At 33.2% G+C, this 20,272-nt stretch overlaps 1 protein-coding gene across 1 annotated transcript in view; it reads right to left on the bottom strand.

The window, feature by feature from the left end:
* The window catches only part of LOC138171049 (cadherin-9), a 258,694-nt gene that overhangs the window by 182,912 nt on the left and 55,510 nt on the right, over positions 1-20,272 (bottom strand). Inside the window, exon 2 of the mRNA XM_069100485.1 lies at positions 567-926. Coding sequence (XP_068956586.1) covers positions 567-794 — 228 coding nt within the window. The 5' untranslated portion in view covers positions 795-926. The remainder of the gene's footprint in view (positions 1-566; positions 927-20,272) is intronic.

Genomic DNA, 20,272 nt, shown 5'->3' with positions numbered 1-20,272 from the left:
TGATTCTGGGAAATTAATGAACTACAAATCAGGAAAAACAAACAAATAAAATTAAGCAATTTGGAATACGAAGGAGAAAGGCTAGATTGATTGAATAAATGCAGTTACCATAGAAGATATATCATATACCATAGAAGGATAATATCTATATTGACCGTAGTACAAAGAGAAGGAACCAAGTAGGACCTTTCACATAAAGTATACCTTGTCCATATCATTGAGAATCATATAATCAGTAGGGTGAAAAGGAAGTTTTATTCCTTGTATACATTTCTGTTGCTTTTGACCAATGTATTTAAAAGCTATTTGAAAGATAGGTTTTTTTAGTTACTATACATTCGAGATATTAATATGAACCCAAAATTTCATCAAATATGCACATATGTGTATATTAATATATACACATGCATATTCATATGTTTGTACACACACATATATGCATACACATATTTGTATATATACACAGAGATGTGTGTGTAATTCTTTGGATAAACACAATAAGCAAATATATATATATATAGTCTTTTATTCAGTTTCTGTATTTGGCATTAAAAAAAAAGGCTTACCTTGCCTACATATTGAGTGTCTGTACCTGTATACTCTTCCAGCAAAAAAAACTGATTCCACATCCAACCACGCTTGGTTCGACGTAGTATTTTCCCATGATCTTCTGAGAGACTGATCGTCCTTTCTCTTTTTAAATATCTGTTCATTCTTTCTTCTAAAGGTGTCAGGTCAACCACGTGAAGCATACAGGTCCAAATAAATATGTTTAGGCAGGAGCAAGTCCTCATTATGTGTGTTTTAGTGAGGATGTCGCGTTCAATATTTCTTCTGTTTTTCTCTCTCTCTCAACACACACACACACACACACACACACACACACACACACACAGAGTTCCAAATGCTGTCTTCTCTTGAAAAACCTGTAAAGTGAGAAAAATATTTAAAAATATAGCTTACATATTTTGATAAGTTATATTATCCAATTCAATTGTTAAGATCTTGATAAGTACAAGGCACGATTGAAATAAAATATCTGTAGTTTCTTTCATCTTTTATTTTAGACTTATTGAAATCTAATGTCACATCTGGGAGTGGACATAACAAGAAACAATTATATCATAAAAAAGAATGAGACTAGATAGCATTTTAATAACTTAATTGTTAAAATGTAAATTATACATACATTAATGTGGCTTATGTTGAAAATACACTTAGGGTAAAGTACATCATGTCAAGTTTCTTTTTGTCTAGAAAACTGATAATCTAAACTACAAGTATAAGAATGGTAGGAGCAAATTGAAGAATAGAAAGATAGGTCATTTCCCCCATGACAATGAATCATGAAGCTTGTCTCCAAAAAACCTTATATCTACCGTTATTCTCCTATGCTCTCTGTGTCTTCTGTGAAAGTTAGCTAACACTCAATAAGAGTCTGGATGTGAAAACTTAGAGAAGTTGTAATTTAAATATTACAAGCACACATGGAAACTCTTGTGCAGATGCTATTGGGAAAATTCTAATTGTCCCTCTCTCGCCTTCTAAGTATATCTAAACTGCCCACTACATTACCACCACAGGGTGCAAGATACACCTCTTTACATTATTTCCTGCCAAGCATTCTTGTGAACTACTTAATCAGGTTCACAATTTTGTGTTATCCTTAAGTCCTTACAACTGCTTACCCATATATGCAGTCAATGATAAATCTTGTCATTCTTTCCCCTTCATCTCATAGATATATAATTTTTTCTCTAGTCCTCTGTTATCTTCACTTCCTATACCTGGATTCTCTCCCTCCTCTCTTCTACTTCATAGAATCCCCCTCTTCCTTAAAACCTGTTCCTCAAACAATATTTTCTATATAAAGTCTTTCCTGAACCTGAACCTTCTGGAACCTTTCATCCCAAACTATTTTTCATTTAACCTCTTATTTATTTACATCATTCTCTTTTTAATTATTTTTATCTATATTAATTTATGCACTTCTTTTCTTTCCATTTAGAATGTAAGGTCTCTGGATGTAGGGATTTTTGCATTCTTTGTATTTGCATCCTCAGTAACTAGCACAAAACAAATGTTTATTGATGGATTGATTGGTGGAAGGACTGAAGAGGAAAGAAACTTGAAATAGAAATAACAATCAGAAAGCTGTTGAAATAGAATAGAGGTGATAAGTTTCAAAACTATAGAATGCTAGATATATACAGATATGTGTGTATAAATATATACATGTGTGTACACACATGCATATGCATGTCTAATGTCTAATCATGTTGCTTCTATGTTAAATAAATTATTCACACTTGCTAATGACTTTTCCATAAAATATCATTTCATCTTTAACTCATCTTTTAAAAAATGTATTCATATTTGTTTTATAATTAATTATAAATACAGTAGTAATATGAATACTTATAAAATAAATATATACATATTGTGAGACTTTAACCAAAAATAGCTTATTGGGTGCAGAAACAAAATAGTTTGGAAAATATTGATTAAAAACATTAAAGCCTTTGATATAAGTGAAAAACAAAATTAGAGGAACTTATTTCAAATTACATTTTTTCAGTAAATATTTTATAAATTATTGGGAAAGTTACCCAATTGTATATGTATATTACATTTCCAATAACTCTTCCAAGTGAAATCACTGCTTAAATTCATTTTTAAATTTGATAGCAGCTAAAAATATATTGTGAAGAAACTTCTAACCCCACTGCTGCAAACATGCCAAATATAGCTTTGTTAATTTTTGAAATATGCATTTCTGCTCCAAAACTTATGTGATTAGAAATATAACATTTCATTGGATATTTGTAAGAGATTAGGAAAAGTTTTAATTTTATAATTTTTCTTTTGCCTTTTGGAGAGCAGGGCAATTGGGGTTAAGTTACTTGCCGAAGGTCACATGCCTAGTAAGTTTTAAGTGTCTGAGGCCGCATTTGACCTCAGGTCCTCCTGACTCCAGTGAAAGTACTCTGTTCGCTGCACCACCTACCTGTCCCTAATTTTATAAATATTAAGAAGTGATTTAAAAAAAATCCTGAAGTCTCATTCTTAGGAAAATTGAATGATTCCTAGAGATATCTGCAATCTTTGCTCTGGTACACACACACACACACACACACACACACACACACACACACACAATATCCATTAACAACTTGAACATAATATTACCTTCGTTTCATTTTCTTTGAAATATTAGCATACATCTATGAGGGACAACACACTGCTTTTAGAATACATGATTTAACTTAGCTCATCACCAAAATGCTTTTGCCACTTAACTAGATATAGTGAACATCATAAAAAAGAAAATGACCTCATAGTTCCTTTTCAATTTTGATATCTCTAGTGTCTATTCAAGTTAGTCAGTTAAAGCATGCTTTTAAAAATGTCCTAATGAACAAAATCATCTCAAGAGGAAAATAAAGTGAGGAGAATGGGATAATTTTGCAAAGATTATTAAAACTTTTTCTCAGTAAGAAAAATAGTCACATTACTTGGATATTGACATCACTATTTTTGAATACTAAAGAACCTAAAAACAGCAAAGATAACCAAATTAGATTATATGTATGATTAGAATATTATGATATATGTGCATATGTGTTTGAGTATACAAAGTGTATATGTGTATATATGTATATAAACATAAATACACCTTTACATATATTTATATGATTATTTGTTTATACACACATGTGTTCTTCACAATACAATATCTCCCATTATACTAACTTATTTATATCATGTAAGATTCCTTGGACAGAAGAAATTATCCTCTTTGATTTCCATATGTAAATTAACTGAAGGTGAGGTATAATACAAGTAAAGTTAAGCTGGCAAAAATTCTGCTATTATGTGATAGTGTTTCCAATAAGGAACTTAGGTCAAGGAGGAAATCTTGTCGATACTTAGGTACTTTTTTTTTTCAGATGGCATTGGGTTGATTATATCAAGCCCCAATAAAATTGAGAACTTCCTGGAACCTATAGCTTATCACATGAAAATTATAGTCTAACCACTTAAAGAGGAAAGAACAGATGGATGAAGAACTTATATTACCTAGATTTCAGCATGCATCTGAATAAACAGTAATGGAGCTTCTCTATCAACATGCATATCTAAGATAGATAAGAAAAATGGTTAAGAGTTGGGTTATGAATCAAATTTGGATAGGGGAGTTGAACTACAAAGGAAGAGAAAAGGGAGTGACTCAAATGAATTCCCTCCAGTTAATACTACAAAAATAATTCAAAACAAAATAATAATATTTCAAAATAAATTCTGAAGTGGCAAAATCCACAAAAGGATAGGATGAAATAATTCCCAGCACAAGACAACTTAGAAAACCAGCAGGAAATGTCAGTTGAATCTGGCAACAGTCCAGAATAGGCCAAAACCCAGCAAACCAGCAGTATGTCTTGGGGTTGACTAAGACAGTGGTGGCAATTGTGATTTCCTCAGTCTCTCAGCACAGATGATAAGGGCGTTAGACAACTGGTCAGGATATTATAGTAGTCTTTTTGCTTGTACCAGCAGCAGGACTCTGTTGCATTGCTCATAGTTCTATCCAGGTTTCAGTTCAAGGAGGAGGAGGAGCACTAGAACACCAGAGTTTGTGGCATCATGGGAACTGGGCTCCTGGTTATAATTCATGAGTGGAAAAGAGTGTAGTCATTCACAGACCAGAGAACAGAGGAGGAGGTTAGTAAGCACACATCTTTTATTTCAGACTACCTGGAAAGAACTAAAAATTTACAGATCACTGAAGTTATCTCTGAAAAGAGTTGTACAAAAATCTTGAAAGTTAAGACAGTGTACTTTCCACACCAGAAGAAGAGTTTCATTTTAGCACATAGTTAAAAGTCAAGATATAAGCTGCAAAAATCAGCAAACAACAGATAAATATTCTGAGTATAGGAAGTTGCTATAGCAACAGGAAGTATTGAAACACACATTCAGAAAAAAAATCAGTCCAAATTGCTGCATCCTATATATTATATATGAATAGGTGTTATACCATGGAAGAACTAAAAAAAAGTATTTCACAAATCAAGTAAGAGAAGTAGAGGAAAAATGGGAGAGAAAAATGAGTGTGATGCAAGGAAACTATGGGAAAAAAAAGAGTGCACAGGTTGGTAAAAAGAGAAAAAAAAATAAAAACCTGAAGAAAATAACATGTCAAACAATAGAAAAGGACAAATGGGAAAAAAAGAGGCAAAAAATTCAATAAAGAGAATAATGCCTTAAAAAGTAAAATTGTTCAAATAGAAAAAAGATGTTCAAATATTCACTGAAGAAAAGAATTTCTTAAAAAGTAGAACTGTTCAAGTGGAAAAGAAGGTACAAAAACTCAATGAAGGAAATAATCTATTAAAAACTAGAGTTGGACTAATGGAAGTTAATGACTTTGTGGGATGTCAAGAAACAATAACCCCAAACCAAAAGAATGAAAGAGTAGAAAAACATGTGAAGTATCTCAATAGAAAAATAAATAATAACTTGCTTGGAAAATATATCCAGAAGACATAATTTTAAAGTTATTTGACTACATAAAAACCATGATAAAAATAGTATCTTTTAAGAAATTATCAAGGAAAATTACCTTGAAATCCTAGAATCAATGGGTAAAGTAGAAATCTAAAGAATTCACTGATGAATTCCTGAAAAAAAAATCCCAAAACGTACAACAGGAATGATATCAACAAATTCCACAACTCTTAGATGAAATGGAAATTATTGCTAGCATTCAAAAAGAAGGAACTAAAAGATCATGCAGCCCCAGTCAGGATAACACAAACTTGGCAGTTTCTACATTAAATGACTGGAAGACTTGAAAGATGATATTCTGGATGACAAAAGAACTAGGATCACAGCTAAGAATCACCTACCCATTAAAACCAAACACAATTCTTTAGAGAAAAGTGAATGTTCAATGAAATAGAGGATTTTCAAGTATTCCTCATGAAAAGACCAGGGATGAGTAGAAAATTTGAATTTTATATAAAAGACTCAAGAGAAGCATAAAAAAGTAATATATAAAGGGAAATCTTAATGGATTTGATACATTTAAACTGTCTACATTCCTACATAGGAAAATGATACTTGCAACTCCTAAAAGCTTTATAATTATTAGGGCAGTTAGAATGTATATTTGTAAACAGAGGCACAGTTAAGAGTTGAATGTGTTGGGATAATTATCTAAAAAAATAAGGGGTGAGAAGAATGCACTGGGAGAAGGATAAAGAAAGAGACAGAATAGGGTAAATTATCTGACATAAAAGAGTCGGAAAAGAGCTTTTAGAATGGAGAGGATATTGGGGGAGTTAAGGATGGGAGAGCTTGTAAATCTCATCTTCATTATAATTGTCTCACAAAGTGAATAACATACATATTGAGTTGAATATTATCTATCTTAACATTATCTATCATAACAATATAATCTATCTTAACATGCAGGAAGGCAGAAGGGGGGAATAACAGAAGAAAGGGAGAGATGATAGAAAGAAGAGAGGGCAGATTGTTTAAGATAAAAATCAGAAGCAAAATAGTTTTGAGAACGAAATAGGTGAAAGAGAGAAACTAGCATGAAAAATACTGGGAAATGGTAAGAAAGTAGTGGTGAAATAGAATGGAGTGAAATATACAGTTATCATATCTGTGGAAAAAATGCTTCAAGTTTCTCTGATAAAGAACTTATTTCTCAAGTACATAGAAAAACTGATCAAATTTCTAAGAATAAGAGTCATTCCTTAATTGATAAGTGATCAAATGATATGAACAGACAGTTTTCAGAAAAAGTCATCAAAGCTATAGATGTTCATATGGAAAAAAGGTTCTAAATCACTATTGTTTACTAATATGCAAATTAAAATAAGTCTGAGATACCACACTACACCTATTATATTGGCTAATATAACAGAAAAGGAAACAACCAATGTTGGAAGGGATGTGGTGAAATTGAAACAGTAATGCATTGATGATGAAGTGGTATATTAATTGAACCTTTCTGCAGAGCAATTGGAACTCAGATGGAAGTGCTATAAAATCATACATTCCCTTTGACCAAGGAAATGTGTACAAGAGCTCTTTTTGTTGTTTAAAATAATTTGAAATTGATGGGATGTCCATCAATATAGGAATGACTGAACAAATTGCCGTATACAATTACAATGGAATACTATTGTGCTATAAGAAATGATGAGAATGTTGCTCTCAGGGGAAAGAAAAGAAATCTGTACAATCTTACATGAACTAATACAAAGGGAAATGAGCAGAATTAGGAGAATGTTTTATGGTTTTGTGTGATGGTCAACTTTGAATAACCTAGTTATTTTCAGAATGCAATATTAGAAGACAATTCTGAAGGTCTTATGATAAAAAATGCTATCCATCTCCAGAGAAAGAACTGATTTAATCTGAATGCAAATCACAGCATAATTTATTATTTCTTATCTTTGCCTTTTTTTGGTCTATGTTTTCTATTATAATATGACTAACTTGGAAATATATATATATATTTTTTTTCCTAATTTCTCAAATGTAACCTAGATCAATTTTTTTCCCAGCTCAATGAGATGGAGAAGGATGTGAGGGTAAAAATTGGGACTCAAAAATGTTTAAAATTAAATGCTAATTTTTTTTACATATAGTTGGGAAAATACAAATAATTTTTAGAGTCAAAAATTTTGAGAAGAGCATAATGGATTGATTTTCAAAAATTCAAAAGTAATTTTTACTCTTCCAAAGCTGTGCATAAGAACAATGGCCCATCTTTTCAACATCAATTTTGTTTTAAGCAATTGGGCTAACATAACTTACTCAAGGTTACATGGCCAGTTATTTCTGGGTGTGGTGCTAAGTATCTGAGCCCATATTCGATCCCCTGGTAGTCCCGACACTGGAGCCGCTGCTCTTACTCGCTGTGCTACCTTGCCGCCCCACAAAATCAAATTTTACCAGTTCTTCCATTCGACAGTAAAAACTAAAATATCACTTCCTCTAAAGAACTAAAGAAGAACATCAGACAAGGAAAGTAAAAAGTCATAAGAGACATTAGCTGAGTGCAACATATAACCAATCAGAAAATCTAAAGAAGGGGAATGAAGGATGTCATCAAAGATATATAAGATAGAGAATGGGCTGCTCAGAGGGAAGAAGTGAAGGATGACAGTTGACAGAACAGAGTTGTTGAACTCAAATGGCATCAGAATAAAACAAGAAAGTACTACTGATTTTTGGGTTGACCGGCCATGGAATAATATTGGGAGGATGTGGAGGAAAGACATCTAAGATGAGTAGTCATTTTCAGTATTGAAGGTTATTCCAACAGAGACAGGATAGTAAATCATTCAAGTGTTTTGGTAATCATCATATTAATTATTATTTTGTCTAAGAAAAATGGAGCCCTCAAACTTAATAGCTTGATAGTATCTTTTGGTGTTGTCCCCTATTGAAAGGTAGCAGATGTGAGGGTCTTTGTTATGATGATTTTAAAGTACCTATGAGTTTTGATAAGACTAGTGTAATCACAGGACATACTCTTTTTATTGTTTTTGTTTATTTTTCCTATATTCCTTTTTTATTAATTAATTATTTTTTAGTTTTCAACATTCATTTCCACAAGATTTTGAGTTACAATTTTTCTCCCCATCTTTCCACTGCCACCCAACCTGAAATAGAAAGCCTACTGAATACCCCTTCCCCCCATCTCTTAAGTCTTATATTCTCCCCCTTCACTCCCATAAATTTCTAGTAGGGTGAGATGGTTCTCTATACCCCAGTGCCTGTATATCTTATTTCCTAGTTGCATGTAAAAAAAAATATATATATATATATATATGTACATATATATATATATATATTTAACATTTGTTTTTAAAAATTTGACTTCTAGATTTTTCCCCTTCTTCCCTCCTCACGCACCGTCTCTGGGAAAATAAAGAATTCAATATAGGTGGCACATGTGTAGTTAACCAAATCATTTCCATAGCATTTATATTGTGAAAGACTAAGTGTATTTTCCTCCATCCTATCCCACTCCCCACCTATTCTATTTTCTCCTTTGATCCTATCCCTTTTCAAAAATGTTTGCTTCTAACTACCCTCTTCCACAATCTACCCTCCCTTATATGCTCCCCCCTCTTATCCCCTACCCCCCTATTTTCCTGTAGGGTAAGATACCCAATTGAGTGTGTATGTTATTACCTCCTTAAGCTTAATTCAATGAGAATAAGTTTGTCCCATTCCTTTTCACCTTCTTGATCTTCCCCTCTATTGTAACAGTCTTCTCTTGCCTCTTTTATATGAGATAATTTATGCTAATCTATCTCTTCCTTTTTTCTTCTCTCAATAAATTCCTCTCTCTCCTCTTAATTTTATTTTTTCGATATAGTCCCTTCATATACAACTCATCCTGTGCCCTCTGCCTATGAATACATCAACATACATATGCCCACACTTACATATATTTATATACACATACAACCTCCTGTACATACATATATACATATATCCATAATATATACATATATACACATACATCTATATATTCCCTTCAATTATTCACATACTGAGAAATGTCTTATAAGTTACAATTTTCATTTTTCCATGTAGGAATGTAAATAATTCAACTTTAATAGGTTTGTTATGATTTCTTTTTCCTGTTTACCTTCTCTTGCTTCTCTTCATTCTTGTATTTTTCCATTTTAATTAGTGCATTATTTAATGTGCTAATTCATTCAGTGTATTTTGGGTCTCCTTTAGCAGCCTGTTGAATCTTTTTTTTGTGATTTTCTTGCATCATTATAATTTCTGTTCCTAATTTTTCCTCCAATTCTCTTGATTTTCAAAATCTTTCTTGAGCTCCTCCATGACCTGTAACCAATTCATATTTTTCTTGGGAGGCTTTTGATGCAGGAGTTCATGACTTCAGTTTGAACTCATGTTCTCAGAACATAATAAAATTGAATCTGCTGTTACTGATGAAGAGGGCATAATAATATACTATCTTATAATTGAGCACAATATGTGTCTGCCTAAATTAAAGAACACTCCAGTGGCTAACAGTAAAATATATGTACTATTGTTCTTTGTCTCTAATTTTTAAAGAAGAACAGTGACACCAAAGGATGGTGTCTTGATTCATTCATGAATTGGATTTAAGTGAGACAGAGTTGCACAAAGTCATCAGCCTTACTCTCTCTTGCGTATTCACTTTACTCCAATGGCAACACAAAAGTCAAGATAACTGATGATGACCTAAGATGCAGTGGGTGACCTTGGCATTCAATGTCTGACCAAGATCTCCACAATGCTTCCTTTAAAAACTTTCATAGCCATTGGAACAAATTTTTCTTGTTTACCCATCTCAGTAGGTGAAGTCTTCATATGCTGCAGCATCTACCTAACATCCTCCCTAACTCACTAATGGGTCTGTGGCTCATTGGTTATCCTAAACCTGGTTTAGCTCATTTTCCAAGACAGTTTATTGGGGTGTGACTACTTTGCATGCTACAACTTCTTGGAGAGTTGAGTGCTAGGTGGACACCAAAGGTGGATGATCAGTTTGAAAAGGGTTTGTCAAGCTCTTACATAAAAGGAGCTAGCACTCCTTGTATATCCATACAGCCCTTCAAGTTACTTAAAAGAAGGAACGGCCTCACTTTAATATTTTTCTCCTCAGAACTTCAAATAGTGTATAGCACCTAATAGGTACTTAAAATTAATTTTTTTGTTAATCCACAACCCCCTGCAATTTATTCTCACCATAGCTAAAATGGCAGTGCCCTTTAACCCAATTTGCCTTGAGATTTGTTCTCCTCCAATGTGAGGTATGTTGGAGACACTAGTGATTTTAAATGTGCATAATCCAGAGATCCTGCTGTTAGGCATATACCCTCCAGGGGGAAAAAGAAAAAAATAAAAGTTTTATAAAATTACAAATAGGGAAGCCAAGTGGCACAGTGGATAGAGTGTCAGGTCTGGAGTCAGAAAGACTCATCTTCCTAATTTCAAATCTGGTCTCAGAAACTTACTTAGCTGTGTGTCACTGGACAAGTCATTTAATTTTGTTTGCCTCAGTTTCCTCATCCATAAAATTACCTGGACATAGAAATGGCAAAGTGCTCCAGTATTTTTGCTAAGAAAAGCCCAATTGGAGGTATGAAAAATTATAAATTATTGAAAATCAAACCTTACAAATAATATATGTACACATCACACCAACACATGTATACATGCACATAAATACAAATATGTATGTATTTTTGCACATGGCCACAGAAGCATAAGTATATATTTTGTGTGATATGCAAATACCAATATGTGTGCCATATAGTAATATACATGCACATAAATGAATAAATATGATATCCATATAACCGTATATTCATGTAACACATAACCATACATATGCAAATTTTTACACATGCAGCTGTAATTATTCATGGAGATATATATGGTTAGATTTGTTTAAGCAACTGGATGTTTATATGTCTATACATACGCTAATATATTCATAAGTATCAATGTAGGTACATAAACATATAGAGGTATACATGTGTATATATTCATACTATATTTTATTGTACAAATCCATTAATATGTGTATACAAGTTCAGCAAGTTTTCTGTCCTATATGATACTTTTTTTTAAAAGCAATTGGGGTTAAGTAACTTGCTCAAGGTTACACGGCCAGTTATTTCTGGGTGTGGTGCTGAGTATCTGAGCCCGGATTTGATCCAGGTCATCCCAACACTGGAGCCGGTGCTCTTACTCACTGAGCCACCTGGCCGCCCCTATATGATACTTTTTGATGGCATTTTAAGAATATCTTGACCAAGACACTGGAATGTTTTACGAATAGGGTTAAGTGATTTGTACAGGGTCACAAACCTACTGAGTGTCTAAGGCCAGATCTGCACTGATGTGGTTGAGTTTTGCTGGTTCAAAACTCAGTTTTCTATTCACCTGGCTGCCCACTTACAATACACACATACACATATATAAATACATGCATACATGCATGTACATATATCATATTATAGATATTTATATTTATATCAACATATATACACACACAAGTGTGTGTAGTTAACAATTGTAAAAAGCTGGAAGCAAATATAATACAGAAAGCTTGCAATAATTTACAAAATATTATAGAATGAAATAAACAGAACATAAGAGGCAACATGGTATAATGAATAGAACTGGAACTTCATTGAAAGAGACTTAGGTTCACATCCCTCTTCAGATAATTATTGTTTGACCTGAAAATAAAAATCACCTAAAACTCTCTTGAGGGAATAAGCAATAAATCTCTAATTCTCTCATATTCACCTCCATACAACCATAAAACATCACTCCAAAGCAAGCAGAATCAGCAAAACGACAGGGTGAAACAAACTTTTAGCCCAATAAACTTTTAATACCAGCACAAAAGGTCCATCTCGCTCTTGTAAAAGGGGATTACAGTCCAAGACAGGAAGCATCCCAGTAGACCAGCAATAAGCTGTACCTCAACAAACCACTGGGAAATCCTAAGCCCCAGTACAGAGGAATAGGCTAAAGTCAAAAACAGGATTCCTCATGTCTCTCAGCATAGTTAGGAGAATGGACAGACTCCAGCTCTGAGATCCACCACATACTTCAGAGTGACTTTGGGAAAACAGGCAATCTTCAATGACCACACATGCTTCAGCGTAGACCCAAGGAAATATAAAAACAATTTTCCAGCCTCAGAAAACTATAGACATCCCAAATAAGATCCTAGCTCAACACCAGAATAACCACGAGACTCTTATTGCCTCTAGCACTTCCAGTCAATTCCCACTGTATCCCTCTGCACAGCATCAGGAACAAGGGACCCTGGGGCCCTTAAGGTAATATCAGTGTAGCCTCAGGTAAAGATCAGGGTCTGCAGTCTCTGGAACAAGAAGCCTGTGACAGTGTGTCTTCCAACCCAGAATCAGAGCTCAAATAAAAAAAAAAGGTAAAAGATGAATAAAAATAACCACCACCATCAACAACAGAAGAATTTAACCATACAATGTTATTGTGGTGATAGGGAATATTGAGACACAATTTCTGACAAAGGAAAATAATTTCAAAACACACATGAGTAAAACCCCAAAGAAAAACAGTAATTGGTCTCAAGTCCAGGAAAAAAAAAACTCATGGAAAAGCTCAAAAGGAGCTTAAAATGATTTTTAAAGTAGAAAAATCAGAAAAGAAATGAGAGTGGCACAAAAAAATTATGAAAAGAAGAGACAACAGCTTGGAAAAAGAAAACAGTTGTTAAAAAAGCAGAATTCATCAAATAGAAAAGGACATAGAAAAATAGACTAATAGAAACAACTCCTTAAAAAGTCCAACTGGTCAAATTGAAAAGGAAATTAAAAAGCTAATTAAGGTAAACAATTCCTTAAAAGTTAGAATTGGGCAAAGAGAAGCTTATGATTCCAGGAGACATCAAGTATCAAAAAATTCAAAAGAACGATAAAAAGAAGAAAATGTAAAATATATCATTGGAAAAACAACTGACTTGGAAAATAGATTTAGAAGAGATACTTTCAGTATCACTGCACTACCTGAAATCCATAATCAAAATGAAGACTTGGACAGCAGTTTTCAAGTAATTATTATGGACAACTGCCTTGATGTCCTGGAACCAGAAAGCAAAACAGATAATGAGAAATTTACTGATGACCTCAAGAAAGAGATCCCAAAAGAAAAAACTCTAGGAAATATTATAGCCAAATTTCAGAAGTATCATGTCAGGGAAAAATTACAAGTGGCCAGAAAGAAAAATTCAAATACTGGGTAACCACCGTCAGAATTAAACAGGATTTTGTGGCTGCAACGTCCTCATGGAACATGATATTCTGGAAGTTAAAGAGCTAACCCTACAACCAAGAATCACAACCTATCCAACAAAAGCAAAATACTTCAAGGGACGAAATCCTTATTCAGTGAAAGAGAAGGATTTCAATCCTTCATAAGAGAAGACAAGAAATGAACAATGACAACAGCAACAACAACAAAATGACCTGCAATACCAAGCCCCCAGAGTAGTATCAAACAGTAAAAAAAAAAGGAAAAGAAAGCACAGAGGAATCAACAGACCTCAACTGTTCAAATCACTACATGGGGAAATGATACTTATAATTCTTTTTCTATCTATCTATCTATCTATCTATCTATCTATCTATCTATCTATCTATCCATCCATCCATCATCTATCTATCTATCTATCCATCCATCCATCTATCATCTATCTATCTATCTATCTATCTATCTATCTATCTATCTATCTATCTATCTATCTATCTTTCTTTCTTTCTGTCTATCTATCTATTTATTCATTTATGTTTTTTGGTCTTACAAGGTTCAGTTTCACAATTCCTTGAGTTTCAAATTTTTTCTCCCTCCTTCCCCTCTTCCACCCCATGGTGGCATACAAATAAGTATAGTATCTGCAAATACTTTCACATTGCACATTATTCAGGTTATAAAGAAGGATTGTATCAGATGGGATGAAAAATGGGAAAGAGGAAAGAAAACCAAAGTAGAAAAAGAAAAAGAGTAGATAGTTTGCTTCAATCTGGATTCAAACTCAGTTCTTTCTCTGGATGTAAACATCTCTCTCCATCATGAGTCTTTTGGGGTTGACTTATAACCCTGCATTGCTGAGAAGAGTCCAGTCTATCAAAGTTGGTCATCACAATACTTTGTGTCTGTAATTGTGTACAAATTTCTCCTGGTTTTACTCTTCTCTCTCAGCATCAGTTCGTACAAGCCTCTCCAGGTAAATATGAAGTCCATCTGCTCCTTGTTTCTTATAGCACAATAGTATTCCATTACACACATATACCACAACTTGTTCAGACATTCCTCAATTGATGGACACCCTTTTAATTTCCAATTCTTCACAACTACAAAAGGAGTTACTAAAAATATTTTTTTGTGCATATGAATCTTCCTCACACTTCTATGATCTCTTTGGGATAGAGTCCTAGAAGTGCTATTGCTAGGTCAAAGGGTATGAAATTATATATAACCCTTTGGGCATAATTTCAGATTGCTATCCAGAATGGATGGATCAGTTCACAGCTCCACCAGCAATGCATTAATATTCCAATTTGTCCACATCACCTCAAAGATTTGTAATTTTTCTTTTTGTCATCTTAGCCAATCTTACTGGTGAGATGTGGTACCTCAGAGTTGTTTTGATTTGTATTTCTCTAATCAATAGTGATTAAAAGCATTTTTTCAAATGCTTATAGATTTCTTTAATTTCTTACTCTGAAAACTGCCTCTTCATATCCTTTGACATTTTATCAATTAGGGAATGACTTGTATTCTTTCAGATTTGAATCAATTCTCTCTATGTTCTTAACAATGGCATAGTAGAAGGAATATGGATAGACAGAGGGAATGGGGTATATGGTGAATTTGAGGGAATGGCATAAAAAATTAAGGGATGAGAAAGAAGAGTGCACTGGGTGCCAAAGAAAGGGAGAGGTAAAACGGGGTAAATCATTTCACATGAGATGGCAGAAAACCCTATATTGGCTCAAAGAGGGAAAAATATATGCAATCAGTTAAATACAGAAATCTATCTTACCCAACATAAACATGTGAAAGAAGGAGATTAATAAAGGGAGAAGGAGGTTGATGGAAGGGAAGGAAAATTAGAATGGTTAGTAGATAGAAACAAAACAGTGGTGAGTACAGAAAGGGTGAAAAGAAACAGAGGACAAACAGGAAGAAAAGTAGAATGAAGGGAAGTTCATAGTCATAACTATGAATGTGAATAGAATGAACACTCATCTAAGATGGAAGTAGATAGCAGAATGTCTCAAAAGTCAGACTCCTATGATAAATTGTTTACAAGAAACCTATTTTTTAATTTTTGGAAGGCAATTGTAATTAAGTGACTTGCCCAAGGTCACAAGGCTAGTAAGTGTTAAGTGTCTGAGATCGGATTTGAATTCAGGTCCTCCTGACTCCAAGGCCAGTGATATTTTTGCTACACCACCTAGCTGCCCCTTGGGGGGGGGTGGCAATACTGCAAGTCTCTCTGATAAAACACCCATTTTCTGAAATATATAGAGTGCTGAGTAAATTTATTAGAACACAAGCTGTACCCCAGTCGATACATGATCAAATGATATGAATAGGTATTTTTCAAATAAAGAAATCTAAGCTATCTTTAAACATATGAAGAAGTACTCTAAATCATTTGATTAGAGAAATTCAAATTAACATCTCTGAGATACCATTCATATCCATCAGATTGGCTAAAATGACAAAAATGGAAAACAATAAATGTTGGAGACATTATGGGAAAATTGGGATACTAATTCATCTCTGGTGGAGTTGTGATCTTATCCAAACTTTCATGAGAATAATTAGGAATTGTGCTCAAAGGGCTATAAAACTTTGCATACAATTTCATCCAGCAATACCAGTGCTAGTTCAGCATCCCAAAGAGATCATAAAAAGTGAAAGGGACATAAATGTGCAAAAATATTTATCACAGCACTTTCCATGGCAGCAAAGTATTGGAAATTGTGGGATTTCCCATCATTTGGGGAACGGCTGAAGAAGTTGTGGTATATAAATGTAGCAGAATACACAAGAGATGATAAAGAAATGATAAACCAGAAGATTTCAGAAAAAAAAATGGAACTAATGAAAAGTGAATTGAAGAGAACAAGGTAAACATTGTACTAGGAAAAGAGAAACAGTATGTGATCAACAATGATTTGCTCAGCTCTTCTCAGCAACATAATGATACAAAAGAATTTACAAAGGGATCATGAAGGAAAATATTATCCACATCAAGATTAAGAACTGCTGGAATCTAAATGCAGATCAAAGCAGATCTTTCTTTTTCACTTTTCTGTCACATTTTTTTTTCATTTTGATTCATTATTTCTCTCATAACTGTATCTAATTGGAAATAGATTTTGAATGATAGCACATGTATAACATATATCAAATTGCTACCACTTGAGAAAGAGGGTAAAAGAGTGGAAAGAGGGAGAAAAATTTGGAACTAAAAATCTTGTAAAAATGAATGCTAAATATTTTCTTGACATGTAATTGGAAAAGTTATATATATATATATATATATATATATATATATGTATGCACACACACACACACACATATATACACACATGTATTTATGCACACACCTATTATTAAAACAAACAAAGAAAAATAAAGAAGCTTCTTGGGGACAAGGACTGTTTTTCCCCCTTTTTCCCCATAACTAATCACAATCCCTGGCACATATAAGACATTTTAATGTTAGTTGATTGAGATTGTGTGTGTTGTTGGGAAGGGGGAGATTAATGTCCCTTTCAGCTCTGTTTTTGGCACTATGAACCTAGGAACATACTCAATATCTGGGACAATATAAATGAAATGAATTGGAAAAAAAAATTTTTTTTGTTTGTCTTTTTGGAGGGCAACTGGGGCTAAGTGACTTGCCCAAGGTTACACGAATAGTGTTTAATGTGTGGGTGTTAAGTGTCTGAGGCTGGAACTGAACTCGGGTCCTCCTGACTCCTGGGCTGGCTTTACTCACTGCACCACTTAGCCGCCTTGAGAAAACAAACATAATTGAAACCAATGGTATGGCAATTTTAAAGACTATCCTTAGTCAAAAAGATTTATGAAAATGTATTATTATTCTTTTTGTAGAGGTAAATGACTTTGGGTGTCAATTGCTGACAGAGCCTAGAGCAAAGGTTCTTTGCTTTTTTAATTTTTTTGGATTCCTGGATACCCTTTACAATCTAGTGATACCTGCTTATACCTTCACAGAGTAAAGTTTTTAATACAAAAAATTAAATATATAGGGTTTTGAAGGAACCTACTTATACAGAAAATTTATCGAAGTATTCTGTTTAAAGTTTGTGCATGCCAGGTTAATAATCACTAGTCTAACAACTCCTTTACCCATGTTGTGGTGTGTGTGTGTGTGTGTGTGTGCATGCTTATACACTTTCAGAGACCATTTAGGGACGGATCTTTATATAGTTTTAAATTATTGGCAATGTAGTTTCCAATGGAAAATTATTGGAAACAACATAGAGGCAGAGGACTGAGGTAACTGTGTCAGGGGTTGTGATATCTCTTCATTAGATCTTCAGATGCTCAGGATTAATGGTACAGTTTTTCCACACCAGGAATTATGGGCTAAGGACTTCTGAGTCTTTCCTGAATCAGAACTAAATTCTGCGGACTTTTATAATCAAATACTTGATAATATATTATAGTTCCATATATATTAGCCCAACAAACAATACAAAGAGGTAATAAGAAAAAAAAATGAGGTATATTTTCTGTTGATGGTGCTCCTTCAGTCTTTATAATTTCTTATAGTATTTTTAGGAAATTTTTATTGGCATGGTCCAAATGACATTTTTACATCTTTTAAAATAATTTGCAAGAAGACAGCACTGTTTAATCTTGTTTTTGGTGGAATCATGTAAGTTTGTGGCATGTATAAATATCAAGCAATTAATAAGATATTTCTTCCTCCTATCTCCTCCCTCTTTCCCTACTGCACCCTCCACATAACCTGGGCTTTGGTGAATGGTGTCATATTCATGCTTATCTTCATTATTATCTTTCTCATCATCATCATTAGTATTGCTGATTATATTGTTAAATAATTAATGCCTGTCGTGTGTAGTTTGGCTACTACATGTGAGTTTTATTCAAAATCACCATAGTTTAAGCACAGTTATAAATTTGAATATCACATCATCACTATAAATTTGTGAACTTCAAACATCGAATATATTGTCCATCACAAAGAACAAATATGCATTGGACTGCGATTTTTCTGAAATAACAACTAGATTAATTTTCAAATAATAGAGTAAATCTAAACTTATATAAAATATTTCCAACACAAATATAAATTAATCAAAAAAAATCTAATACTTTCTGAAGGGAATTTTTTAGTCCTTCAGACAATGATTTACAATAATTAGTATTCCAACATTCCAACATCATGATATAACCTACTTTCCCTTCATAAAGAATATGAGCCTAGTATACCAGGTAAATATACTATACTATACTAAACTATACTATACTATGCTATACTATACTATACTATACTATACTATACTATGCTATGCTATGCTATGCTATGCTATGCTATTCTATGCTATGCTGTGCTGTACTGTGCTATACTATACTATGGTATCACATGAAATTATATGATATGATAACACATGATGTGATATGATATGATATGATATGACATGATACATCACAACACATGCCATGCCATGACAAACATAATACAGCATAACACAAGATAGTATTGCAGATAATATGACATAAACTGAAATGCCAGAAGATGACATGACATGACATAACATATCACAGCATAACATAATACAACATATGAAAATATTAACAAGTACACTTATTTTTTGAAGAGGAAATGCCTTTTCAGAAAGTTTTAAATCCCACATGTTTCTGTTGGTTTATTTTTTTGCTGAGACTTATTATTTCTTGCTATCTAGGCCCAAAGAGAGGTCAGTTTCCTCTTCCCTAACACATAAACAGATTCAGATACTGAGAAATGATCACTAACACAGCTCTTGGACCTAGGAAATAAAATTAACACAAGTGAAGATAAAATTAAATAGATATAAACAGGTATCCCTAGACATACACTCATGCATACTATAATACAAACACTAACAAATTTACTATTGAGACATAAGCAAAGTCTAACATGTTAAATTAAACATCTTGCCTTCAATATATTAGTATATCTCATATAAATTTTGTTTAAAGCTTATTTTCAATGTTTTTTATTTCACCAATTTCTCTGCCCTATTCTCAAACCTTTTCCGAAATGTTAGAGGTGGGAGGGGAGGAGATGGAATCTGTTATTTTTATCTTTTGCAAATATATATATTCTGTGTCCTTCTCTCTGGAACTGTCTTAATGTCAGATTCACATTCCATTGTCCTACTTGACCAATCACTATAGATTATATTTTCATGATGAAATTATAACCTTTCCTACTTAATCTGCAAATGAAGACAATTTACTTCATGGACTTAGTTTCCATCACTTTAATTTTCTAGCTTATAAGGGGAATATCTTATTGTTTTTGTAAGCTTGTGTTGCCTTTGTGCAACATTATTGTCTCTGGTAATATCCAGGATCTCATGAATTCATTCCTAGAATATCATATCAGGCATAAATA

This window comes from Petaurus breviceps, unplaced genomic scaffold (genome assembly GCF_028583685.1).
Source record: "Petaurus breviceps papuanus isolate PSGF00001 unplaced genomic scaffold, PetGlider_PUasm1.0 41, whole genome shotgun sequence".
In the NCBI taxonomy this organism is placed as follows: Eukaryota; Metazoa; Chordata; class Mammalia; order Diprotodontia; family Petauridae; genus Petaurus; species Petaurus breviceps.
Note: the sequence above shows the minus strand (reverse complement) of the source record. Positions and strands in the feature narration are given on the sequence as shown.